The sequence below is a fragment of the Megalops cyprinoides genome, chromosome 13, assembly GCF_013368585.1.
Source record: "Megalops cyprinoides isolate fMegCyp1 chromosome 13, fMegCyp1.pri, whole genome shotgun sequence".
Taxonomy (NCBI): Eukaryota; Metazoa; Chordata; class Actinopteri; order Elopiformes; family Megalopidae; genus Megalops; species Megalops cyprinoides.
Window position 1 is genome coordinate 14,130,388 of NC_050595.1, and position 23,750 is coordinate 14,154,137.

At 38.9% G+C, this 23,750-nt stretch overlaps 3 protein-coding genes across 4 annotated transcripts in view; 2 read left to right on the top strand and 1 right to left on the bottom strand.

The window, feature by feature from the left end:
- nr1h3 (nuclear receptor subfamily 1, group H, member 3) overlaps positions 1-11,235 on the bottom strand; it is a 30,770-nt gene extending 19,535 nt beyond the window's left edge. The window contains exons 1-2 of one of the 2 annotated variants that reach the window (XM_036543282.1): positions 11,035-11,235; positions 5,312-5,542 (exon numbers count right to left, since the gene is read on the bottom strand). The gene's annotated coding sequence lies outside the window, so the exon portion shown is untranslated. The remainder of the gene's footprint in view (positions 1-5,311; positions 5,543-11,034) is intronic. The other variant, XM_036543281.1, reaches the window with a different exon arrangement.
- A 1,767-nt stretch (positions 11,236-13,002) lies between these two features.
- On the top strand, positions 13,003-19,383 carry LOC118788499 (ADP-ribosylation factor-like 14 effector protein). The gene is made up of 4 exons (XM_036544517.1): positions 13,003-13,158; positions 13,723-13,930; positions 14,034-14,207; positions 19,317-19,383. Exons 1-4 carry the CDS (start codon positions 13,088-13,090, stop codon positions 19,350-19,352), a joined length of 489 nt encoding a protein of 162 aa, XP_036400410.1. The 5' UTR covers positions 13,003-13,087; the 3' UTR covers positions 19,353-19,383.
- A 26-nt stretch (positions 19,384-19,409) lies between these two features.
- LOC118788498 (ARL14 effector protein-like) lies at positions 19,410-21,882 on the top strand. The gene is made up of 3 exons (XM_036544516.1): positions 19,410-19,856; positions 20,599-20,720; positions 21,315-21,882. The coding sequence occupies exons 1-3, from the start codon at positions 19,422-19,424 to the stop codon at positions 21,541-21,543; spliced, it is 786 nt and encodes a 261-aa protein (XP_036400409.1). The 5' UTR covers positions 19,410-19,421; the 3' UTR covers positions 21,544-21,882.
- The last annotated feature ends 1,868 nt before the right edge of the window (positions 21,883-23,750 follow it).

Here is a 23,750-nt window from a genome sequence, read left to right on the forward strand (position 1 = left end):
TGCTGACAAGTTAAAATCATTGCCGGCACAATGGCGCCAAAGAGTGCAAACCCTAGGGTGGGGCCACAGACCCTTGGCAGTGGAACTTCCGGGCAATATAATGCACAATATCCCAGAGGTCAGCAAAGTAATTGAATGCTGAGTTAATCTAGGCTGAACTATTATCATCCAGTATTTCTTAAAAAAAGGATTTTGTAAGGCTGTATTATCTAGCATGACTTGAGCCAACTTCTTCAAGAAGACTGACTGAAACCTAACTGTTCATTGTGGAGAACAATACATGTTGACCAGTTCAAATCTATGTTGTTGAATTAATAAAATAAAACCACTAAGTACACATGAAGCTCCTACTCTGCTCACAGCTAATCCATAACCCTACTCCAGTGGGGCCACAATTCTACAGATTTTCAATGTCTTTTGAATGTATATATTACTGAAAACCTTTTGGCCCCATTAAATATTTACATCTTTACCATCTACACCCTGCTTTCTTGCTAGATTACATCATTTCAAATCCTCAGATACTCCTAACAAAAATGTCAAAACATGAATCATGAGATGAAAAAATACAGGGCTACGCTGTGTGAAAAAAAGCAAGAAACATTAAGTGAGTTACTGTGGCTCATATTATTTTGTGTTTACACTTTTTGTATATTTGTATATATTTTGTATATTTGTATATCATTTTGATCTCAATAATTTTAGCAAGCAAGCTAAAGAGAGTACTGATCCATCAGCCTGTCTAGCTAGCTAGATCATCAGATATGACCAGTCATTGCTCTGTGTATGGCAGTAACAGATGAAAGCTAGCTGTTTTCATTCCAGCTCTCTCTTCATGTTTTGGTTTAGCTTTTGTTAGCTCACTACCAGGTCATTTTCCCACACTGCTAAAGAAACAGGATGAATAAACAAGCAGCTGAAGATGAACTGCTAGAAGTTTTAAATGTACTAGTAATATGTTCTCTTTCTCTTAACTGGAAAACCAGAAGTAAAACACAACACAAATAATATTGCCAGCTATCCATTTTCAATATGAAGGTGTCAGCTCTGACATTTTATAAACAAGTGGAAAAAAATAATAATTCTTTTGATGGACTGAAACTGCAAATTGACAGTAAGCTTTGGCTATGGTGAAGTATTTTGAGTATACTGCCGCTTAATGCTACTAACAAACTTTTGTTACATGCATGGCCATCTATAACCCTGTTTTATAACCTGTCAGGGAAAACCTTACTTGCCACCTAACTAACTTCAGCTCTGTAAATGCAGCTTTTTCCAATACTAGTCTAATGTATAAGATGGATTTGATAATGACTGTTAACTTATATTCAAATGCAAATAATGTTATACCCAACTATCCTGCTACCTAGTCTCCTACCAAGCAAACAAAACTATATCATACATATATCTTTCAGGGGAATTACTATTAGGATTTGTTGTCCCACCTTGGGTAATTGACAACTATTTTGCCTAGTTATCAACATTACCCTGGGTGATTTTTAATAAACAGAATTTCGGTGTGATTATGGCAGTTATCAAAAACAGGACACAAGTGTTGATTCAATGGAACACAAAGAAAACATTCAAAGCCTGTTTTTCAAATGATGACGTGTATGGTGTGGAAAAAGTCAGTGTAGCACTGCAGCTATTTCACTACAGGAAGCACTTCTCAGAGGGCAAAAGTGTTCTCTCATGAAAACTAGCTAAAGGGTGCATTCATAAATTTAACCTGGCATTTCAAAACACCTCATGAGCACCTCCATGAGCATTTATTCTATAATTCACAAACTAATATTTTGTAAGACTATAGGCAAACAGACCTCACATTTAGTCTAAAAACATCAGTTTTTAATTAACAAAAACTATTTTATGTTAATTATATGACTTAATGTAACTGAAAGTATCACTGTACAGTGAATTTATTGAGACACAGTCAACACATTTATCAAAGGAAGACTGGGTTCTTCCACTGATGCTGATTACTGTTTGTAACAATGCAGAATATTGAAAAGCTTGGACTTAGAGCTTTCCAAAGGGCTGTGTGATTTGACTAAGCTAACATTTGAGTGTTTAATGAAACCATCAGATTCAGCAGACAGCAAACTTTTTAAAAATCTACTTCATTAAAACCGTTAAGTCACGAAACCTGAACCAAGAATTCAATTTTACTTGGCCTTATGTGAAACTGTATTTCACTCAGGATACAGTATCGGCAAAGCAAAGGGAGTGGATGTTAAATTTTGTAATTGATGACACTATCATTTCCGCTGGAAATGGACCGGTGTGACATTAGCAGATGAACTGACCTAATAAAATCTTGGGAACACTTTTGAGCAGTTGTGAACTATAAATGGACTAATCTTCTTATAGTCTGGCTGTAGCTGGCACAGTTTGAATTAATCCATGCCTGCTGAAATTTTTGCTGATTAGTTCTGACTGTATTAAAAGCTAGATTTGATACATTCTTTTGTTCATAGATTTATTTCAAGTTCTAAATTCATAAAATCAAAGTTTTCCTTCAGCAAGATTTTCTTTGAAATGTAAAGCATGAAACATGAAATGTGAAATAAGGTGGATCACAGTAAGAATTCACTAGGCCTACTCATACTTACGAAAATCACTAAAATCAGCCTTAAAATACAGATAAAATATAGGTCACAAATAACTGGTAGCCCAAATGTACGAATTGTGCTCCTAGAGTCAGTTTGCTTGCAGTCCTCTTGAAATCAAGTGCATGAACAAGAAACTACATTACAAAAATTAATTACACCAGTTCTGAGGGTTTTAGACATTTCAGGGTTCTTAGAAAATCAGCCACTCTAGCCTTCCAGGGATAAAGCAATGAACTTCTTGGTTTTCTCCATCCAATTTTCAAAGGATCACTCACAAACCCATTTAAAAGTGGATAAAAAAGCACCTACAAGCCAGTGACCCCCCTCAGCATTTTAACACTAAAACCAACTGCAGAACTGCACAAGTCAACCTACAAAGCTGTCAAACTGAGCGGTGACCTACTCAGTTGCCCTACTGCCTTTATCTGCCAAGTGCAACAAAGTCTATGTCCGTTTGGTTTTTACACAATCGCTCCAGTTCTATTGATGTCAATCTCAGAGGGAGAAAGTGAGAGAGACAGAGTGGGAGAGGCTTGGCATCACACTGGTGCAAGCTATCACTGCCTGTGATGTGGTGGGAGTCCAAAGGTTTGAACTGAGTTCATCGTTTCACGGTTTGAAATGCTGAGGCGATGACTTTGACCCAGTGAACTTTTGAATGGAATGTTAATTATCAGGTGACATTACAGAAAGGTGATTTTCCTTCCACAGATAAATTAATTCATGAACTATGAAACAGCCATTTTGAGCCACCTTGAAATGAGGCAAACACTAATTTTCAATGACAGCAGACATCCTATATTTGTGTACATTCTGAGCACTCATTCATAGAGTTTACCTGTTACTCAGCTGAATTTACCCAGCTGAGATTATCTCTTCATTCTGTGTTGGTAGCCATAGATTCCGCCTTGTTCCTGTGGTTAATATGTAGCGACGGTCTTTCTCCATCAAGTTTTTGAAAACGAAACAGAACTACACGCTAAATTAATAATTTCATATCTTTTAGACCTCATGATAGGAGAGTGTTTAACAATCCTTTAGGATTCTCTCTGGAATACAGAGGTACAGTGGTGCACCCCCATACTGACACATGCACAGTCTTAGTGTCTGTTTCAATGTTTTACCCTTTCCAAACGACTTGATGTTTTCAGCAAGCTACCCTTAGCAGACCAGTTAACCATCATCTTGCTCCAGCTAAACTTCACACATTGTTGGTTGAATCTTTCTTGATACCTGGCTGATGGCTTCAGGTGATACTGACAAGTGCTATTATGTGTTTTTATTGAGAATAGTGTTGTAATGCATAGCCCTGTTGGTACTGCTGTGTGATTCATGAATTCATGTTCCTGAATTATTGCTTCCTACTCAGCTATGTGCAACAGAGAGTTGTGTCCTTGTCTGACACACTTTACTGTTGTATAGTTAGCGCTGTCTCACTTTCATGTTGTGTCACTTCTCACTCACAGCACACTCTACAGTAGTATGCTACCTTATGGTGACCAAATGGTCAAACATTGCCTTTTAATGGCAAAGATATCCACCTGGGAGTATTGCAACAGTGTGTAGGTTCACTTTTTTTTCGCCTCACAACAAGCAACACCAATAATCTGGAGTATTTTGTTATAAATTCACAAACACTGCTGCTCCATGATGAGAGTGAGCCACAACTACAGCAACAACCTTTTTATAAGTAATAGTTACTATAATAGTATATTATAGTATGAGATAAAATAAATTCTAGGGATATTATTGGACATACCATACCTATAAATCTGACTTGTAAAGCCCACTATCTCAGTGTGAGCTTAGTCTTGATCTTTCTTCCCAGAAACAGCCCTGGGTATCCCTTAAACAAGCATCTGTTGCCACTTTTTAGCATACCCTGAATATAGACCTGAATACAATAGATGCTGCTGTCAGTATATATGAACATTCATCTGTAAGACACTATTATACGGAGCTTCAATGTGTCTATCCCAATTGCATATTCAAGGTAACGTCCCCATTTAAATTAACACAAGACATGGATTTATCTGCTGGCAATTTATTCAGATGTCCCTAACTGCACTGTAACCAGTAAGCTCCTCCCTTCTTGACATGACAGCCTGACAACTGACAATAAGCCATATTCCAGGTAATAAATGTGCCTTCACATATTGACTCTTTGCAATGCAATGCATGATCAGGGTTCAGCATTACCAGTTGCCTGATTGCCCAGGGCAAGTGAAAACGTGCATCGGGCAATTCAAACCAACCAGTGACTTACCCAATCAGCCAAATGATGATTCAGGGCAAATATGGCATTTCAGTTTGCATTACTGGCTGGTGTTTGGCAAGCACATCAATAGTTATGTGGTTTTGTGTTAAAAAAATAATAATAATTGGCAGGTTATGTTGGGTCCTGTGACCAATCATACCTTAGCTCTTGACCAATAACTGGCTACCTGTGACAGTGAAAGCAGACTAAAATAAAGTACATTTTTGACCCACTTCTCCGACCTGATAAGTGAGAAAAAAACCTTAATATTGGACCCTGATGATATTCCAAGTACATGACTTTTGTCTGAATATGGCCCATGTATATCACTTATTCATGAATAATTTAGTATTGAATGTGAGACTGTGAGCTTACATACATGCACTTCTATACACCTACACACTACATATTCCACTAAGAATAAAAGTCTATGTGCACATACCTCTGTAATTATTCCAGCTTTGGTGTTTGATTCTTCTCAAATCCTACATGCAGATGAAGAAAATGGGAGGGGTTTTTGATCCCTCTTTTTGTTCCAAAAAGTATCAGCACTCTCAGGAAGAATTTTTATATTAATTAAAGCTAGAATGGTCCACCCTGGGAAGAGAATTTGTCCATTTGTCTTGAAGTTTTAGGTATCAAGTTCCTCAACACAACAAACTCTTTCTTGGCCCTGTAGAAACCAGATGAAATACAGACAGAACAAGAAAGGGAGACAGCAGGAAAGGGAGGGTAAGGGAGAGAATGAGAGAGGTTACTATAGGTCGTTCACACCACTCTGAAATCCCCGCAGGGCCTTTGCAAGTCTCTTCCTGTTTGACAGTCTGTGCCACTATCCTAGGTAACTCCTTGCTTTCCATCTTTAAAAACACTTCAACTTTATGCCAAACATCACTTAATTTTCATTTTAGGGAAACTTTTTAATAAAAAAATAAAACAGAGTCAAACAAAGAGCACAGAAGAGAAATATCCTTTGTGCTGCATCAGCCCTGATGCATTTTGTGACTCTAAAGGACAGAGGCTGTCCAAAAATGTTGGGGGGAAAGCTCAGAATAAGTAACTCACAGCAACATGCTTCAAACTAATTAAGGATTCCACGACAGGGAGGTGGGATATGAATCACTTGATTTCAGAACTTGTACAACAGCTTCACCAAAAAACAGGGTGAAGTTACAAAATGGCTGTGTTTTTTCAACTTTCTCCATATAAATTTCAGTTTCTCATATGGGTGCTGGGACTTGAGGAAACAGCCAGCCACTCCTTGTGCTACCCACCCCTCTTTTTTATGCTATGTTTCAAAAACGCCCTCTCATCAACTCAGCTTCTGCTTTGCTTGTGCAGACCTTGAAATCTGAATCACACTAGTTATGACAAATGCACAGATGTTGCACTGCTTATTTTGGAAGAGTCCTGCAGAGCTCCAAGAGTATTAGGATGTGTCATAGTTAGATAATGAGAACCGTGTCGTGTTTGGTATGTCTCCTCCACACCTGCTTTTAGGAGCCATGAACTGTGCTAGCATTAAACAGTTCTCATTCATATCGCAACTCATTCTCATGAAATGAAATAGTTCCATATTGTATAGCACAGACATCTCACAAAAAGAAAGAAGGGAACAAATACACCACAAAACAATTTTAGGCTTTTTTCACCCACATCAGCAATGGTCTTGATCCTATTAAAATGAAATAAAATTCCCCTACACTGGATTTCGCTCAGCAAATGCTTCTGACCTAAAGTAACCCTGGAGCCAACAGTCCAATGTCTGTGCAACTTATCAGTCTGCGACTACCTTTGTACAGCGAAATGACATGCTGAGAAAGTAATTTATCCATATACATATAGGCCTAATCAAAAAAAATTAAGAAGAGTGAAGAGAAAAATCAGAATAGCCTAATGTTTTGACTTGCGTTAGTCATACAAATTAAACGTAGTTATGGTAAAAAGGAAGCAGGTGTTAATTCCGATGGGATAATGTTTTTTACTGCTTTTTGCATGATAACATATTTATTATAATATTTAAAGACTGCTGGCAATAATCATATAGCTCTAAATGGGTTAATGTGCCTTAGAAACCTTAGGATAATAATACACCAAATCAAATTACTTACTTGTCCTAAGTCAAATTTCCTGTCTACAGCTTTGCCAGTCAGATTATGTTGTATGAAATCCCTGCACAGACTATAAGAGGGAGGCCCTACAGAACTGTGAATTACAATTTCAGCTGGTTAGCGAACTGGACTCTGGACCCCTAGGGCGCAGGACAGCAAAGCATGGCTGAAGTACCTGTGGGTAATTCTCCTCACAGGGGAGAAGAATGAAGACTCCCACTTTAACTCCTCAGCAGTGTTATGACAAAAACTTCTCAAAATGGTTAGTCCTTGTCCATCATTCCTATTGGCCAGTTTGCATTCAAGTCATGACAGTATTCACTGATAGACCACAGGTAAACAGAATTTCCATACATCGTTTTAATGCTACTGCCTATTCACAGACATCAATAGTGTAACCGATGATGGAGATTTTCAGGGCTGCCCCCTGAAATCGACGAGTTGAATCTTCTACCAGAGACCCGGCAGTCAACTGAGATTCTTCAAGTCGAGCAGTGTTTTTTTTTTCATTCTGCAATTATCTGGGCATATTTACTATACATATAATGCAAGCAATAAGTCTATTTACAAGGCTTATTTAACCCTTTCACATATAACTTATTTTTTGTGCTATGTAGCGTGCGTGTTAGGTTACATGGTTCATTATGTCTTCATTAGCGTTATTAAGCTTCTCAAAGTTTTCAGTTAGCATTTGCTATATTTTTTAATGTTAAATCGCTGTTTCCTCAAAGCTAAAATTAGTTAGAATTTTTCCAATCTAGTTTTCTAATCACACCGGTTTTAGCAAACGCGCTTTATGTAGCCAAGAAGCTAACCTTTAGTTCTGCCAATTACACATCTGTTTCATAAGTCATCAGCACTCAAACCTGTGATATAACAGTTCAATTTCAAAAATGTATATGTGGAACTTCATCGACTGTCAGTATGGGTGAAGGACTTGAAAGAGTGACAAAACAAATATTTTCAGGATGAGGTTAATGAATCAAAGTTCAAGTTATGCCTCTACGTTACTTGCCTTTCAACTACCCCTCAAAAGGCAGAGGGAGCCCATAAACATTGCCACTAGGTCAGCTTTGTTGTTCAGTAACTTAGGGTTAAGGACAGGACAATATAGGGAAATCCAGTTCTACTCCTGAACATCAAGGCTCTGTCTCTAGTAAACACAGCACCCTTCTGGTGAGACACATGCACCGTAAACCAATTCTCATACATTCATAATTTATGAACACAATTCAAAATAATAACAGGGTCTAGGCACTAGGAAAAACAGCTAGGCAGGCCATAGTGTATAGATGGTTTAGGAAAACTCAACACTGGGCTCAGGTAGAAGTGTTTGATGAAGATAATGACAAACAAACTGACTGTCAGGTTCTCTGGTGATAACAGGATTCATTGCTCAAAAGAACAAAGATGTCAAACTCAAGCTGCCAAAGAGTGTGCAGGTTTTCATTTAAACCTCTTCTCTCTGGCTTAATTGGATGACCCTTCCTAAATAATGACTGTGCTTTCACATTAGTCTTCAATAATGAATTTTACTTCTCTTAAAACATGTGGAGAGAACCAGGTTGCCAAAATGAATTTGTGTTTGCTGGCAGGTTAATGCATTAATGTGGTAATAACATTAAAACAACTTAAACATAAAATGCAACAAAAGGAAGTTCATGAAATGAGTGCAGACCCCATCCAATGATTGCATCATCCTGGGCCTCACTCCCCAGATTCACAGGAATGTTTTCTTCCAAGGTTGTGCACATAAGGTTAACCTCCTCTTCGCACTTTAATTGCTGCAGTCAAAAGCATCAAAGGTAAACATTTTGCTTCAAGGGGTTCGTGAATCATTAGCTATTATTTATCCTCTTGGCCTGTACAACAATATCAACAACAAGCCACCAGTTCAGCTCACCTGTTTTTTTGTTTTTTGATTTTTTTCCCCACCACTATGCACTGCATTCCAGATTGCTTCAACATGTAACCCTACATATTTTAAAAGACATAAATGATGAATGTAAATCCCTGTTGAATATATAACCTAAAAGTTTCTCAAACTGATCTAATTAAAATGTTTCGAGTACAAAATGCTACTCCATGTATGGGGGAAAACAACATCTGAATAAACTCATGAAATTGTACAGAGGGTTGAAAGAAAAACGTGATAAAACAGATAAGAATATGTTAGAAAATGTTGTGATAAAGGTAAAGAAGTAATTCCAATAAAGAATGATACAAACAGGTTGGTTTGTATATCATTGTTCAGTTACTACATAGCAAAAATGCAGATCAACATACACATTTTTCATGGGTTGTGCTTCTGTTTAAATCATCTAATGTCCCTTTGCTTGGAATATAGGATTACAGAGGACCAACTACAACCACAGGCAATGTAATGAGCTTAGTAAGAGCTGACGGACAGTTTAGCTATTTTTAAACAACCATGGTAGGTACATCCCAGTGCAAGCGAGCATGGGTCACATTTATACAAAACTGTCTGAAATATATATTCAGCTAACTACCCTGTATAAATGAACCAAAGACCACTGGCAACTAGTAGTGACCCAAAATGTCAATATAGGACAAAACACAGTCATCACTGGAAAATATGCACAAGCCTTTGATAAGCATGATGTGTAAATGTGGTATGTAGCTAGATGAGGCTGCAAAACAGAGATCCCAATGTCTACATCCAAGTGATTGTCACATCTGACAAGGATATAGGCTGTGTCAAATCTACATTCTTTGATCATTCTCACAAAAACACGAAAGTTATCATTATACAAAATATTCCTCAGGTATACATTAAAAATATAACAGAAATATTGTTATATTGTTCATGCAAAAATATTACCCATACCACACAAGTTTAACTACAGATTTCAACAGTCACGTGTTCACATGCCAGTCTTCATATGCTGCTAGTCAGTTATCTTTTACTGAACAGAATATGGTCCTATTGACAGGGCCCTGGAGCTCACTGTACGGTTCCACCTCAAACTCCCTGCTGCAGCATAATGAGTATGGTTACCTAATTAAGTGAAAGAACAGAATTTGAATTTGTGGTTCAAATTAAATGCCGGTGCTACTGCATATACCACAGTTATTTCTTTTTGAACACTACCTGTGCCCTAACAGCATGTCCGTTAATCTGGTACGTCTCCCCGACAGTCTTCCTCTCAACCTCACTATGTTCACTATACGTCACTTGATGTGAAATATGAAGGCAAAGTTATTGTAGTGATGTGGCGTTGCTCTGTTTATCTTAACTAATTGCGTTTTGCCATCCTAACCACTGACTGTACGCCTCGTTATAACGGCTTGGGTAGCATAAGGTACTCAGTCTATTTCTCGATGGCATTCACAGCTAACTAATAAACTAGCAATTCCTGATAACCTATCAAGTCAATGCACACGCGGATGACTAGCAAGCTAGACTTCTCCAGTTGATCAGTGACCACTTTGCTAACGTTACCTGGATCATTAGCTATCTATGCTAGCTCCAAATTTAGCAACCCATTTCATAACATGTCGTTAGCTAGCAAGTTACTAATACAGACTTAACGTCAGCTACTTTTATTTTCATGAGCACATTACCACAATTAGCTTGCAAGCTACCATTATCCACCCAAACACATCAGTTTAAATTTATTTCCATCTGGCTAGTTAGGCAACTAGCTGATTTCCACTTAGCAGTAGCCGACAACCGTTGATAACTAGTTTGTACAAGCGAGGACAGGAAGACATTCGCAGAATAAAACACTTCCTGTTGTTCATCCAGGAATTGTACGTTAACGGTGGCTCAGGTTAGCAATACAGGTTATTTGACCAGCTAGAACCCCTTGTTTACATAGCTAGATAGCCAGCTTCATAACTCCCGTAGACAAATGTCTAACTTGACTTGCTACGTTACTGGATTTAGTCTTAGTGCACCGAAGAGTCAGGGAACAGGTCTGCAAGAATTTAATGACTTAAGGGTTAAGAAGCAGGCTCAAATGGCTTGCTAACTAAAGCTAATGTTATCTGGCTAGTTGGATGATTTTCTTAGCTAGCAACAGATAGCTACCTGATTTATTGGAAGTCCTCTCTCCAGACGAAGCCAGTTCACCGCACCATATTCCAATCATGTGACCCAAGCAGGAAATGGAAGGACTATGGAGGGGAAGCCAAAACAGAGAAGGGCCCGGGCTCTTTGTGGCTGATATAATTTTAGAAATTAGGCAAGCAGGCTAAACCTCTGTTACTGAAAAGGAGTGATGTCACATAAAGCCAGACGTCCCACGCAATCACATGTTGCCACTTGTGCGTATACGTCGCTCCGCCTACTTCGGCCTTTGCGCCTCATCAACACTGCCGGGGTTAAACATCCTAGCCATGTAGTTGCACAGCACAAACGCCAGGTGTTGACACATTATAACAAGCATGACATTCACAGTATCACCTGATTGTTTATAATTTTTCAACAACGGATGCCAGTTAACAGCGAACAATTTAGTCCACGTTATGTCACAGACGCTAAAGAGGCAGTACAACAAATTCTTCCCAGTGTTTCATTTGTTCTTTTGTGTAACTTGGCCCTGTAGTTTCTCATTTTACCTTCAGAACATGACATGGTTTCCCCAGCATCCTGTGTGATAGCTAACTATCTGCTAAGGATGAGGACTGCTGTCTACAAATTGAATAGACAGTCCAGTATGAATACAATATATATATTGAATACAGTATACAATATTGTCTGAAACTAAAGCAACATGAACACTTGGAAAGATGGACTTGGAACAAGTTACAACAAACAACTCATGCCAGCTAAACACGTCTTATTCAAAAGCAGTGCCATCCTGTGCCCTACATGTTGTCATGTAACTTGTATGTAACATGTAACTCCAAAGTGGGTATGTATGTAGCTCAGGATTGCCCTCCTATACCAAATGGCTGGAGGGACATTTTGGATATTGCTGAATTTTTGGGACACATTGTAGGGACACATCAGTGTAGCAAAAAGAAACCTAAAAATTAATGTTTCAGCTTTTCTAAAATTTATGACATCTATAACAAACAAGCATGCAAAAAGGCCCTCATATGTACAAATCACGAGTCAGTATGTACACATTTCGAAAAATAACTGCCACTCATTTTCATCTGTAACAAAATGCTTTCTGTGTACAAACAAGGTATAAATATGTCCTAAATGTTAGTACATACATTTGCAAAATAGATCTGTCACTCACAGTATTAGTATCAATATGGTGCCAACTTACAACTAACAAATTTCCCCACATTCTGCCCCCAGTTTAGCTCACATATACACAAAAGAGAAACCATTTCAGATGAATGCTACCCATTGTTTACCCTCTTCTTTTAAATGTCTTGGCCTTGAGGTTTAGCATGTAAAGGGAATGTAGTATATTGTGAAACAGCAACGTAAAGCATGTATCATTCTGAATAGCTGCAGTATTACAGACCATATGTGCTAGCCAATTTGCCACGGCCAACGGGTTACCACGGCAAACCCCATACCTATATGGCGCGGAAAGGTAGGCCCTTCTGTGGGTTTCTACAGAAATAACTCATTACATGCATTTCTTTCTGTATTACCTAACCCTATTTAAATATACATATTATAGATGCATATGAACAAATGTTCACTGGAGATGCAAGTTTAGACTGAGTTTATTGAATGCATACAGTGTGCATACCCTAGAGGCCAAATGCCACCAAATTTCTTGTGCGTTCCCCCAATGGGGTGTCAAGTCCAAGTATAAAGTTTGGTTTTGATATGTGAAAGCGTTGCAGAGATATGAGCTCACGTCCTGCTTGGCGGCTTCGCCATGGATTTCGATTTCGATAGACTTCAATGGCAGAAGAAAGATGTTTAATAATAATAAGAAAAGGTAGAAACGCAATGGGTGCCTCGCAGCTTTGCTGCTTGGCCCCCAATAACGTTACACTCCAGGACGATAGGTGGCAGTAAATACTGTGGATGATTTGTAAATCTGCTCGAAACAATAGAAGAACAGCTCAGCATGTTTGATACTACAGATGCCATTTTGTAGATGGAAAACAGGAAAAATAGTGTGCTCGGTTATTCTGGCTAGTTCTGACTTAACCATTTTTTCATCATGCCAGTCTCGTGTGCCGCTGTAGGCTGTACAAACCGATTCATTAAGGGGTCAGAAATACGGTTCTACAGGTACGCTTATGATCACATTCTATTTTCATTGTGAGGTAATTCATGAGAGCATTTCTGTCTTCCTATTGTCAGGCAATATTATGATTATGTTTGCACAAGCTCAAAACCTGCGAGCGTTGTGTTTGCTTGAGGCAGTATACTTTAGAAGCCGAAATAAAACGTGCAGGGTGTCGTAGGCTACATTGTGATCCACAAAGTTCCAACATCAGTATTGCATAGCTGCATATATGACAGGTTGATTTGTGATATGAACGGTGATTATAGTTGTTTGTTTTAATGTGTAGGCGAGTTATACCTTGTATTTGTTTTAGATTTACATTTCCAGCCTAACGCTGCAGGGTTATCGATAAAAACGTTATTTTGAATCTGTTGTGTGGGTCTTTGTGTGTGTGTGTTGGGGGTTCTATTTTCTGCTCTCCAAAGTTCATTATTTACTATGCACTGCTGTTATGTTTTTTTTTTTTTTTGAAGGAAGGTTACAATAAATAATTTATTTTCTCTTTCAGTGGGCCACATCTTGGTTGTTGTGTTCTGTTGGAATAATTGAACCTCTTCTTACTGCAGGTTTCCAATTAGCAAACCTCAGCTTGCGTCTCAATGGGTACAGAGTCTGGGTCGCAAGGGTTTCATCCCCACGCCTAATTCGTGTCTCTGCTCAGAGCACTTTGAGCCAGACTGCTTTCGTGATTACAATGGAAGGCAGTTTCTGAGGGAAGATGCTGTTCCCACCATTTTCACAGCTTCCCAAAGTCCTGGACCAGACACTCTGAGGGTAAGAGAAAATGGTTATTCAAAGATAAAATATAAAAATATGGAATAATCAGCATTATTTATGCATTTTGTTTTGGTAAATGAGTTTTCAAAATGTCCTACAGATTGAATTACGAAAGAATCGTGGAGTGGTTGCACCTAAAGATGCAAATAAAGTTCAGGCCAGCCAGTTGAGCACTGTGTCAGAGAAGGAGAAAGTAAAGGAGCGAGAGAGAGCAAAAGTAGGTACAACAGACAAGCGGCAAAAGATGAAGGAGACAAACGCTGCCAACTATAAGGTAAGAAGCCACACGTTTATTACAGTTTTGATCTCTATATGCTGTTATTTTGCATTTAGGTTCTTCAGTAGGTGAATGGAATAAGGCGGCAAACAGTCTTAAGTGGAGATTAAAAATGGTTTGCTAAAAGTGTGCGGGTGCTGTATACAAGAAAGAAACACCATCACACAAAAATAAGGCTCAACAGAGTTTTAATTAGACATTGTTTAGGAGCAGTATTCAGTAACAAGGTTGGGTTTCTTGAGCACTGCCTTCATCGCTTGTCCTCTGAAGCAACAGGGCAAACATAAAATGAAGATACTTAACAATCAAGGCCATGTCTCAAAGTGCATTATATGTACTACATGGAATGTCAACTACGTTAGAGTTGATTGTCCACATCTGGTGGCCTGAGTACCAAAGTGGGCAATCATGAACTTCCTGTTGGCCTTTGATTATTGCAAAATACCAATTAATATGCAGCAGCAATTGCCAATACTTAGGTTACTGAATATGTTCAGAAGAGGCTCCTTGATTGAATGAAATCACTTATTTTCCTCTTGTTGACGTTCGTTACTATTGTTTGGAGATTTTTTTTATTGTTGTTGGTTTTGTATACATTATTGATTTTGGATGATGGTTTTTCCAGTTTTATGTTATCGTTTATCAGGCATTATCTGATCTAAAAGGTAATGATGCTTTATTCTGAAAATGACAGATAATACCTCTCCGTATTTCAAGATTGTATCTGTTAACTACCGATTAGAAGTGGAAAATGTCTGTCTGGCCATTGTTTTCTTTGGTCTCTGTAAAACTTGAAATCCATGCCATACATTAAAGTCGCAGAAAATCTATATTACTGATCCACATTTAAAAATATCAACAGCATGTTAAAACAGTTAACAGCAAAAAATTAAGACAACATTGCCGAAAACAGGAACATCATTGTTAAGCCCTCCAGGGGACCATGAGGGCAACTCTGCAACTTGTTAATGAGGGCAAGTGCTGTTTACTTTGGGTTTATTTAACAAAGAAATTACTTTTTATTCTTAAGACAGTAATTTATGGTAAAACATGAAGGCATGTTTGTGACAAAAGGGAATACGACTGGAGGAGAGCTGCAAGTTCTTGACTTCCCACAAATATCATAATACATTCTGTGACACAAACGGCCATGAGAGCAGTGTCCCAGATGTTAAAATTCTAACATGACTGTGAATGCATTCTGATTTTAATGCAGTGAGATGGCAACAAATATGTAGCATCTGCTATAGAATTACACAAGTACAGTGTGCCATACATAATATCATTTACGCTGTGCAGACAGCGTGTGTGATATAGAGCTGGATTTCATTTTAACAGGGTTTTCTCATTATCCATTGGCTCTTCCATGTGAAATAACAAAGAATGGGATGTTGATGGTGCTCATTAATGTGCTGTATAGTTAAATAAAACGTTAATGAATTGTATTTTGTACCTTTTATTGCCATACTATAGCGTAAGCAGTATTGCATGGGTTTATTGCAGTCCAATATTTTCAATAAAATAGTGTGCTTCACCTAAGTTTCGGCATTGATTATTAACATACAGGATATTATATGAGTGTGTCAGCAACCTCATCTCATCTCATATTGCTCAAATTAATGTTAATTTTTCTCTATCTAGCAAAAAATGAAAACAATGAGGCTCTGACTTTGCTGTCAGTGATTTAAAAGGGCAGAAAACCCAAAGAATAAAGTTAACAAGTAGCTAGCCCAATAATTTCTCATTTTGTAGCCAGTTAAAATGTTTAAACATTTCAAAGAACACTGAAACAAGACTAGGCACAGAAAAGTACATTCCACTCTTTACTTACTTAGGGACATGAATTTAGGAAGTTAACACTCTAGTTGTTAGATGTGAACTACACTAATTTCTGTTAAGCTTTTGACACTGTTTTTGTACATTTACTTAGAAATGTGACCCCAGGACTGCTGATGGAGACATGATGCAGCCCGCAGGACAGTTAGTGATGCCTAAACAAGTTATACAACATGTATTGCAACAACATATTGGTAGCTGCTGGGAATGTAGACAGGTGATCCTACCTTAGATGTCTTGACATGCCCCAAAATCCAAAGTAAACATTACCTGAAGTTTGACGTCCTTCTGGAAGGTGTGCACTTTGAGTAAAGGTGACATTTTTGATGAACCAGAAAACCAGTTTTAGTTTTGCTGATGATATCCTTTTGCAAAACCATGGCATTGACTTTGACTGTTCACAGTGTGTCTACCTATGGATGTTATTAATGTGTACATCGGTTAGATAAAAATTATATACCCAAAGGTCGTAAAATCAGCAACCGACAAGTCTGAAGGTGACAATATATTCTGTTGTTGTGTTAGTCCATTTAGGATTGAAGTCAGGGGTGCATGGCAGATGGTTTTGGGGGAAAAAAAAAACATGAAATTAAGAAGGTATTAAGCATGATGGTAAGCAGGAAATTTTAATGAAATTACCCCACAAATAGCACAAATTAGTTTGAAGGATTCCATGTTTGGTTTGAAGTAGCATAGCTGTACACTGACATGAGAAGGAAGGCACTGCCATATCCTAATACCATTTTGTACTTGTATCCTGCTGTTCTTGAGTCATGTGACAGCTTTCTGCAGCTGTGTATGCCAATTACGGTTACCTTTATGCCATGTCTCTTGGCTGCACTATGCAATGTCTGACCTGCACTCAATCAGCTTGGCATCCTTCACTCAAAAAATTGTGATTAGCATTTCATTTTTTGGTCCCTGGAAAATGAAGTTGCTTGTTTCAGCTACTGAGAATTCTGGACGTCCCGGGGATTCACCTGCTCATGAAGTGTCAAATTTGATGCATAAACTAGATCCTTATTGTGTTACAGTACTGATAATGGTTTCCTGACTGAATGGTTCAGTGTGCCCAAAGTCCTTCAACATATTTTCCATGTCGAAAGCTGTGAAAAAGTGAGAGTGATCAGATTATACTTTCAGAGTAGTCCAGTATCACAGCCATATAGCTTTGCAATTCATGCAGCTTTGAAAACATACATTTATCCTCAAAGCATCATTGAAAAGCTGTGGAGAGTATCTGATTTGAGTGGGAACCCTGACGTTTTATTTTTTTATTTGGGGGGGGGGGTCGTATGTTTTTCAATCGTCATTGTTTACGTTTATGTAATGAAACGTAATTCATGCCTCTGTTTTAGCCTGTTTAACAATATTAGAGCAATATTAGAGCAACTGTTGCCTGTTTTGGAACCACGAATTACTTGCACCTTGTTCGTGCTTCAGTATTACATAAGTGAGCACAGTGGAGCAGAGATCGCCCTTGATAGCTAAGGGGGAGTATCTAGCTCAGCTTTGTAATGCTCCTCGCAACTACCGCCATTACACACCATCTCAGCCGAGTATTATGTAGGAAAAAGATCCTAGCAAAGCGAGGTGTGGGTTAGTTAAAGATGATATTCAACGAATAATGTCGTTAGCTAGCTGAGGTTATAACCAGCAAACCTCCTGGACAGGACAGCTCACGTATTTTGAACGTGAACACCATTTTATCGCGAGTATTAGGTTTAGAATGGCTCTTTGTTCTGACGCTTTGGACCCGCTTGAAAACACAGTCCGGCGGCGCTTGAGAGAGAGCAGACGATATACGCACACTGTCTGGTAAAATGTGTATAACTAGTGAGTTAGATTGCAAGATAAGGCACTGTTCTTTCTGTGAACCTATCAGAATGTGGCTGGACATAGTTTCGCCTTCGATAATTATGTAGTTAGCTTCTTGCAAGTTTGTCTCGTTCTTGTTAGCTTGCTAAGTAGCCTTGTATGCTGGTTGAGACAGGTAGCTAGTTAGCAAGCTACTTAAAGTACTAACAGACTCATATTTAACAAAAGTACGCAGTTGTTCTTGCTGATTTACCAGCCAACATTGACTGGCTTTCTCGTTTCATTAGCTGCTTGTGAAAAGAGAGTTAGTTTGAGGTGTGCACATAAGCTAGTCAAGTGGAGCATAAAAGCGAAGCAGCATGTCGTATGATAAATTAATGAATTTTCATCTTAAATGCTGCAATAAAATATACTGATGCAAAGGATTCAAACCACGATCACATAATGTCAGTAAAGTCAACCACCGACCCCTCTGTTTCTGCGTTTGCAAAGGAAATCAAATCATAAAATAAAGCCTTATCAAACAGACCCAAGACAAAGCATCGACTGGCCGTTTCAAACCAACGTGGCTGATGGACAAACAATTAAGGTTTTTGCTATTGGTTGTATTTTTAGTTCACACTGTATTTTGTGTATGTGCACGTATGTATGCAGGTTTTGTTCAAAATTTATAAAAAAAAAATCAGCCTGCATACAGTAGTTGTATGTGGATTTTTCTATTATTGCATATAAAGAAGGAGAGGTTTTTAGATTTTAGGCAGTCATTTGTTAAATGTTAAACGATCAAATTGTGTGCTGCAGTATAACAATGAAAATAAGTCATCCTTTGCATGCACACACTTGTACAAATACATGTTATCACATGTAAGTTCATATTAAGTTGTTTATTTAAGCCTAAAACCCACCCAGTATGACCTTTGAACTCAAAGTTGTTCCCTATCCCCAAGTAAATCTGCATAAGGCAGATTTTACATATGTGTCTGCTTTGTGGTTTAAAGTGGGCTGCATTCAGCCAAATTCTGCATGAGATTATTCTGTAGAAGGCTAATCCCAATTGTTCAAAAGCTGGCGTTTTCCAATAGGACAAAAAAATCAAAAGGTTGCCTCCTGAAATTTATTATACTCAAAGATGATGCAGATGTTTGACTTCTATGGTCAGCCATACTGGAGATACAGGTATTCAAAGCTGACCCATTTGATATAGTAAAGTGAATACCTTGTATGGTGTGTAGCACTTTCTTATAGCTCTTTCAGTCTGTAACCAAAAGGCTAAGAATAGGAATTTCAATTTTCTTGCTTTTTCACAACAGCTGTCATAATATATCAGTATTTTAACTATTTGGGTGTTAGACTATCAACAGTAGCAGCTTGTCTGTATAGCAAATGAGTCTTATGTAGTTTGACGTTTTTGAAAGTTTCAGTCTGATTATCTTACTTGGTACTTTTCCCCAGGCCGCAGCACGTAGGATCCATTCGCGAAAAGTCTGAATTGCCGATGCGTTCGTTGAACGGTACCCAAAACGATTTACCCAGTTCTCAGTAAAAAGGGACCTCAGCATGATGGAACTCAGCCCCTGCACGGTAGGGGAGCACCTGCAGGTGGCGGCAGACTGCCACAAGACGTCCTACTGCCAGCGGGCAGGGCTCAGGCGGCTGAGCGAGCTGGGCGAGAGCGACGCCCTGCTGCTGCAGCTGCGCACCGGCCTAATGGGCCTGATGGAGCGCGACACTGTCTGCCTGCACCACGAGAAGGTGTACGTGGAGCGCTTCGAGGACATGCAGAAGGCCTGCTGCGACCCCTTTAACAACCACAGGAAGGCCGTCAGGACGGGCCTGAGGGCTATCGACTTGGACGAAGCCACCTTCCTAACGGAGAGGTTCACCCTGCAATTTGTACCCGGCTGGAAGCTGTGCGCCCGGTGCGCCCAGCTGGTCAATGGATACGCTGACGTGGATGTCAACACTCGTCAAAGACGGAGGCTGGATAGGGAAGTATGTATATTAGAATGGCAGGGTGCAGTGGGTAGAGTTACAAAGGGGCTTTATTTTTGAAGATTGCTGCTGGACCTCTAGTCTAGTCATGCTGCCTGAATCGCCCCTGTAAAAGGAGAACTAAGCCCAGTGTGTGAATGACCCCTTTGCGTAGTTGTCTCATTAGCGATGTTAAAACAGCAAGTCATCAGCAGAAAAACTTTAGAGGGCAAATGCAACTCTAAAAGCATGTTTACCATATCTGAAGGACAGTGCTTACTGAACAAATACCTTGTGCCATGACAGAAAATCTCTCCCCCCCCCCCCCCCCCCCCCCCCCCCCCCTTTTGTTCAGGTTCATTTTGATGCTGTTGGCATAATTGTGGCATATTTGAAGGTCAAGCTTAATCTATGAATAGTTTCCTTTTCAAAAAATAATAAAAACAATATCATGCTTTTTCCATTGTTTGCTTCCTTCTCCTTTCATTAATTACAATATATGATTTCTGTAAAACCCGAACACAGTGCTCAAAACAAAACTTGGAGTATTGAAAATGATTGACAAGAAAATCAAGAATGTTGCATGTTGAATCTTCCAGTCTCCAAACAATGCAGTAACAAAAAGGTTCACCTGTGCATTTCCAAATAACGTTTTTACAATCTTGGATGCTCTGCGTGGTTTGATTTGATTAGTCTAAAAAATGCAGAGGTTTCAGTTTTGAATATTTGTCATGTTGTAATGGCTTTCCCCCTTTTTTTTAAGGGAAGAACAGCAAAAGCATTGAAGTCACTGGAATTCGCCAACCCTGGTCGCCAAACTGATTTTAACTCTGAAAGCAACCGGAGAGACAAGAGACGAGCAGCTAAGCTTTCATCCAGTGACAGGTATGATACTGTTTTCTTCTTGGTATGTGGTGTATTTCTTAAATTCAAACAGGAAATTGCAGCACCAAGATAAAATTTTAGTTGGCTCATTTTTTTCCTGCATAACAGACTTTGATGCTTGCCTATTTTCATACAGTCACCACTGGTATAAAAATGAATAAGAAAGCATCAGATAGAGCAACCTGTATTATAAATTGGCAAACAGTAGATAGTGGTGGAACAGGAAAAATGATAGGAGGGTGTGCAGTAATGGTGAATCAGCATACACTAAAATAATACTATGTTTTACAATAACACAAAATAGCTATTGACGAGAGTAGAGAATGGGCATTTGGGCTCACATATTTCAAGGTTTTTTGTTATTGTTGTTTTATTTTACCCTTTTACCTTGAAGAGCATAGGATAGCAAGTGTAGTTGTAAAAAAATGATAAAATGTTACACAGTAAATAGAAATATGGGAAGCTAGGGTTGGGATGAAAACTTCCACTTTGAGTAAACTAAGGAAGGGATGCTGAATGTTGCCTTTAACTTTTCTAGTGCATGAAGTGTCTTAAATTTTATTAAGCCAATGGAGTGAATATGCCCGCTCACAGGCAAACCATGGCGGCAAAGAGCAAAGTCTACGACAGCCGAGGCCTGCTGATCGCCAGTGGCCGGGACCTGTGTGACTGCCTGGATGTGGACTGCATGGGCTGCTTTTACCCTTGCCCCGACTGCGGCTCGCGCAAGTGCGGCGTCGAGTGCCGCTGCGACCGGAAGTGGCTGTACGAGCAGGTGGAAGTGGAAGGAGGGGAGATCATCAGGAACAAGTTTGCCAGCTAGCCCAGTCGGAACCCCCCTGCTGCTTTCACGCCACTGACCCCCAGCTGGGACAAAGACCTATGATGGGATTGATTGTATTACAGTGTATTAACCAGCACAAGTCTGTTGTATAGGCTGCTGCTGCCACTTTTTTACCACCATTAAATGTATCCCCCACCACAACCATCACCATATTTGATATTATGGCCTTCACAAATGTCATTTTCAGAGCATCAGGTTTGAGTTGTGCTTTAGGTGAAACTCTCTGAATACAGGTTGTATGAATATTAACCCCTTTAACTTCTCACATGTTTCATTTGCAGATTGCAGGGCCAGCTTCCCACTGAGAATAACATTCTTTTGAACTTCTCTTTTTGATAGTAAATGTTTATTATATTGTAAAAATTGTTAAATAAAAAATTTTCATTACAGTATGTGCCTGTGAGTGCTGGAAGGTGTTTTTTTTTTTTTTTTTTTTCTTGCCTCTGCTGTAACTGTCCTTTCGTTCCCTACTCTCACCTCAGCTGAACTCTTAAGAAATATGCTGGATGGATAGAGAAGTGACGTGGCTGTGTTGTGTGTGGAATACAGGTAACTTTAACAATAAATAGGAGAGACAGTTTAACATATCAGAAATAACATCTTGTTGGATCAAGCAGACACCTAGGTGTAGTGGTGAAATTCTTCAGGTTCTGTGTGGGTAAACTCCCACAGAAAGGAGAGGGTTGTATTTCGTACTTGACTTCAAAAGAAATAACTTTAACTGATCATGGAGACCCGCAAATGAACAGCAGATTAACTTTGCTGCATTCCTAAATCTCTCATTCAGTCATTCTGATTGCTTTCCAAATTTGTATTCCAGTAGCATTGTGTTATTTGAGTGGTTTCATTGCGTCAAATTTCATTTAGTTAGTCCAATTATATCCAGTGGGGCTCTGTTCAGTGTATACCTTCCTGATTCGTCTGTTCATTGCTGTAGCAAAGGGAAAAACTCCACCCAGGGGCAAAGTGACCCCTGCAGCATGCAGAGGATGAATAGGGATTCTGAGCTCTAAGGGCTGACACCTCGTCCAGCATGCGGATATCGTCCTGATCTGCAGTCCAGGTTCACTTTACACTTCTTCGCAGAGATAAATTGTTCTTTTTTGCAGTCCTTTGTTTTGCATAGTTTTTGTACTGTCTGCCATTGGATGACCTGAGGAAGGCCACAAGACTAACGATGTAAATCAAATTGACACGCACATAACTAGACTTTCCATAGCATTGCATTTTAGGAGCAAGGCTGGATAAACTCTGCACACCAGTCGAGGATGTAGCAGAATAGCTCCATGAGAGACGTAAAGGATTTTGGCCTCTTGAAATATTGAGGTGTGTAAGCATACAGTGTATTGGTATGAAGATTCTCCATATCTTCATTTATTCAGCTGTGACTAAATGTGGTGACACCAGTTTTAATCTGAGGTGGAATGAAAACCAGAAGCTTCATGATGAGAAGTTAACTACATCTTCGATCTAAGCTGCAAAGCATTTTGCTGAATTAAAAGCTTTAGTCAGCTGTCTTACAATGGCCAGTGAATGTGTTTTTTTTGTTTTGGTTTTTTGGACCAGCAGCCTGGAAGAGGTTAAGTTTTGAGAGATTTTCTCCCATGATGCAATTTGTTAATGTAACCAATGAAAACCAATTCAGTCCTTGAGTCAGTACCAGCAGCCCTTTCAGCCTCATCAGTGGCTGTATAGATGTGTTCACTAGAGTCACAGTGTTCAGCAGACCACTTTCACAGTAATGTTTGAGGCTGACAGGAATGGTGAAGATTATGCATGACACCAGAAATTAATTTGCTGTCAGGTTTATTTCAGGTTAAGAAAATGCATGAGCAATGTGGGAGGATGATTTGAAAATGGTACTATATTAAAAAATTACATGCAAGCATTACATTTACACAGCCTGACCAAACACATAAATTCCACCAAAAGGTTAAATACAATATTTTTCTTAAAAGTCCATTTCAAATCTTCATTTGTAGTTTCATACTCTGCATTATTACATAGAAAGCTGGTTCAAATATAACTGAGCAAAGGAGAGGTTCAGAAATTCAGTCATCTTGAGAGGACACGACTTAAATATTAAAATATAATTTAAAGAGATAACACCCTTTGGTTTGTCCTGTAAAAAACACTTAGCTGTACATATATTGACCTGTAAACATATTTATAAATAATATGGTTTT

Bases quoted from the DNA above. Each gene is read 5' to 3' on its own strand.
- LOC118788499 (XM_036544517.1), top strand. From the start codon at position 13,088: ATGCCAGTCTCGTGTGCCGCTGTAGGCTGTACAAACCGATTCATTAAG. The intron at 13,159-13,722 runs GTACGCTTATGA...TTCTTACTGCAG, and splicing joins TCAGAAATACGGTTCTACAG to GTTTCCAATTAGCAAACCTC. The intron at 13,931-14,033 runs GTAAGAGAAAAT...AATGTCCTACAG, and splicing joins CTGGACCAGACACTCTGAGG to ATTGAATTACGAAAGAATCG.
- LOC118788498 (XM_036544516.1), top strand. From the start codon at position 19,422: ATGATGGAACTCAGCCCCTGCACGGTAGGGGAGCACCTGCAGGTGGCG. The intron at 19,857-20,598 runs GTATGTATATTA...CTTTTTTTTAAG, and splicing joins GACGGAGGCTGGATAGGGAA to GGAAGAACAGCAAAAGCATT. The intron at 20,721-21,314 runs GTATGATACTGT...GCCCGCTCACAG, and splicing joins AAGCTTTCATCCAGTGACAG to GCAAACCATGGCGGCAAAGA.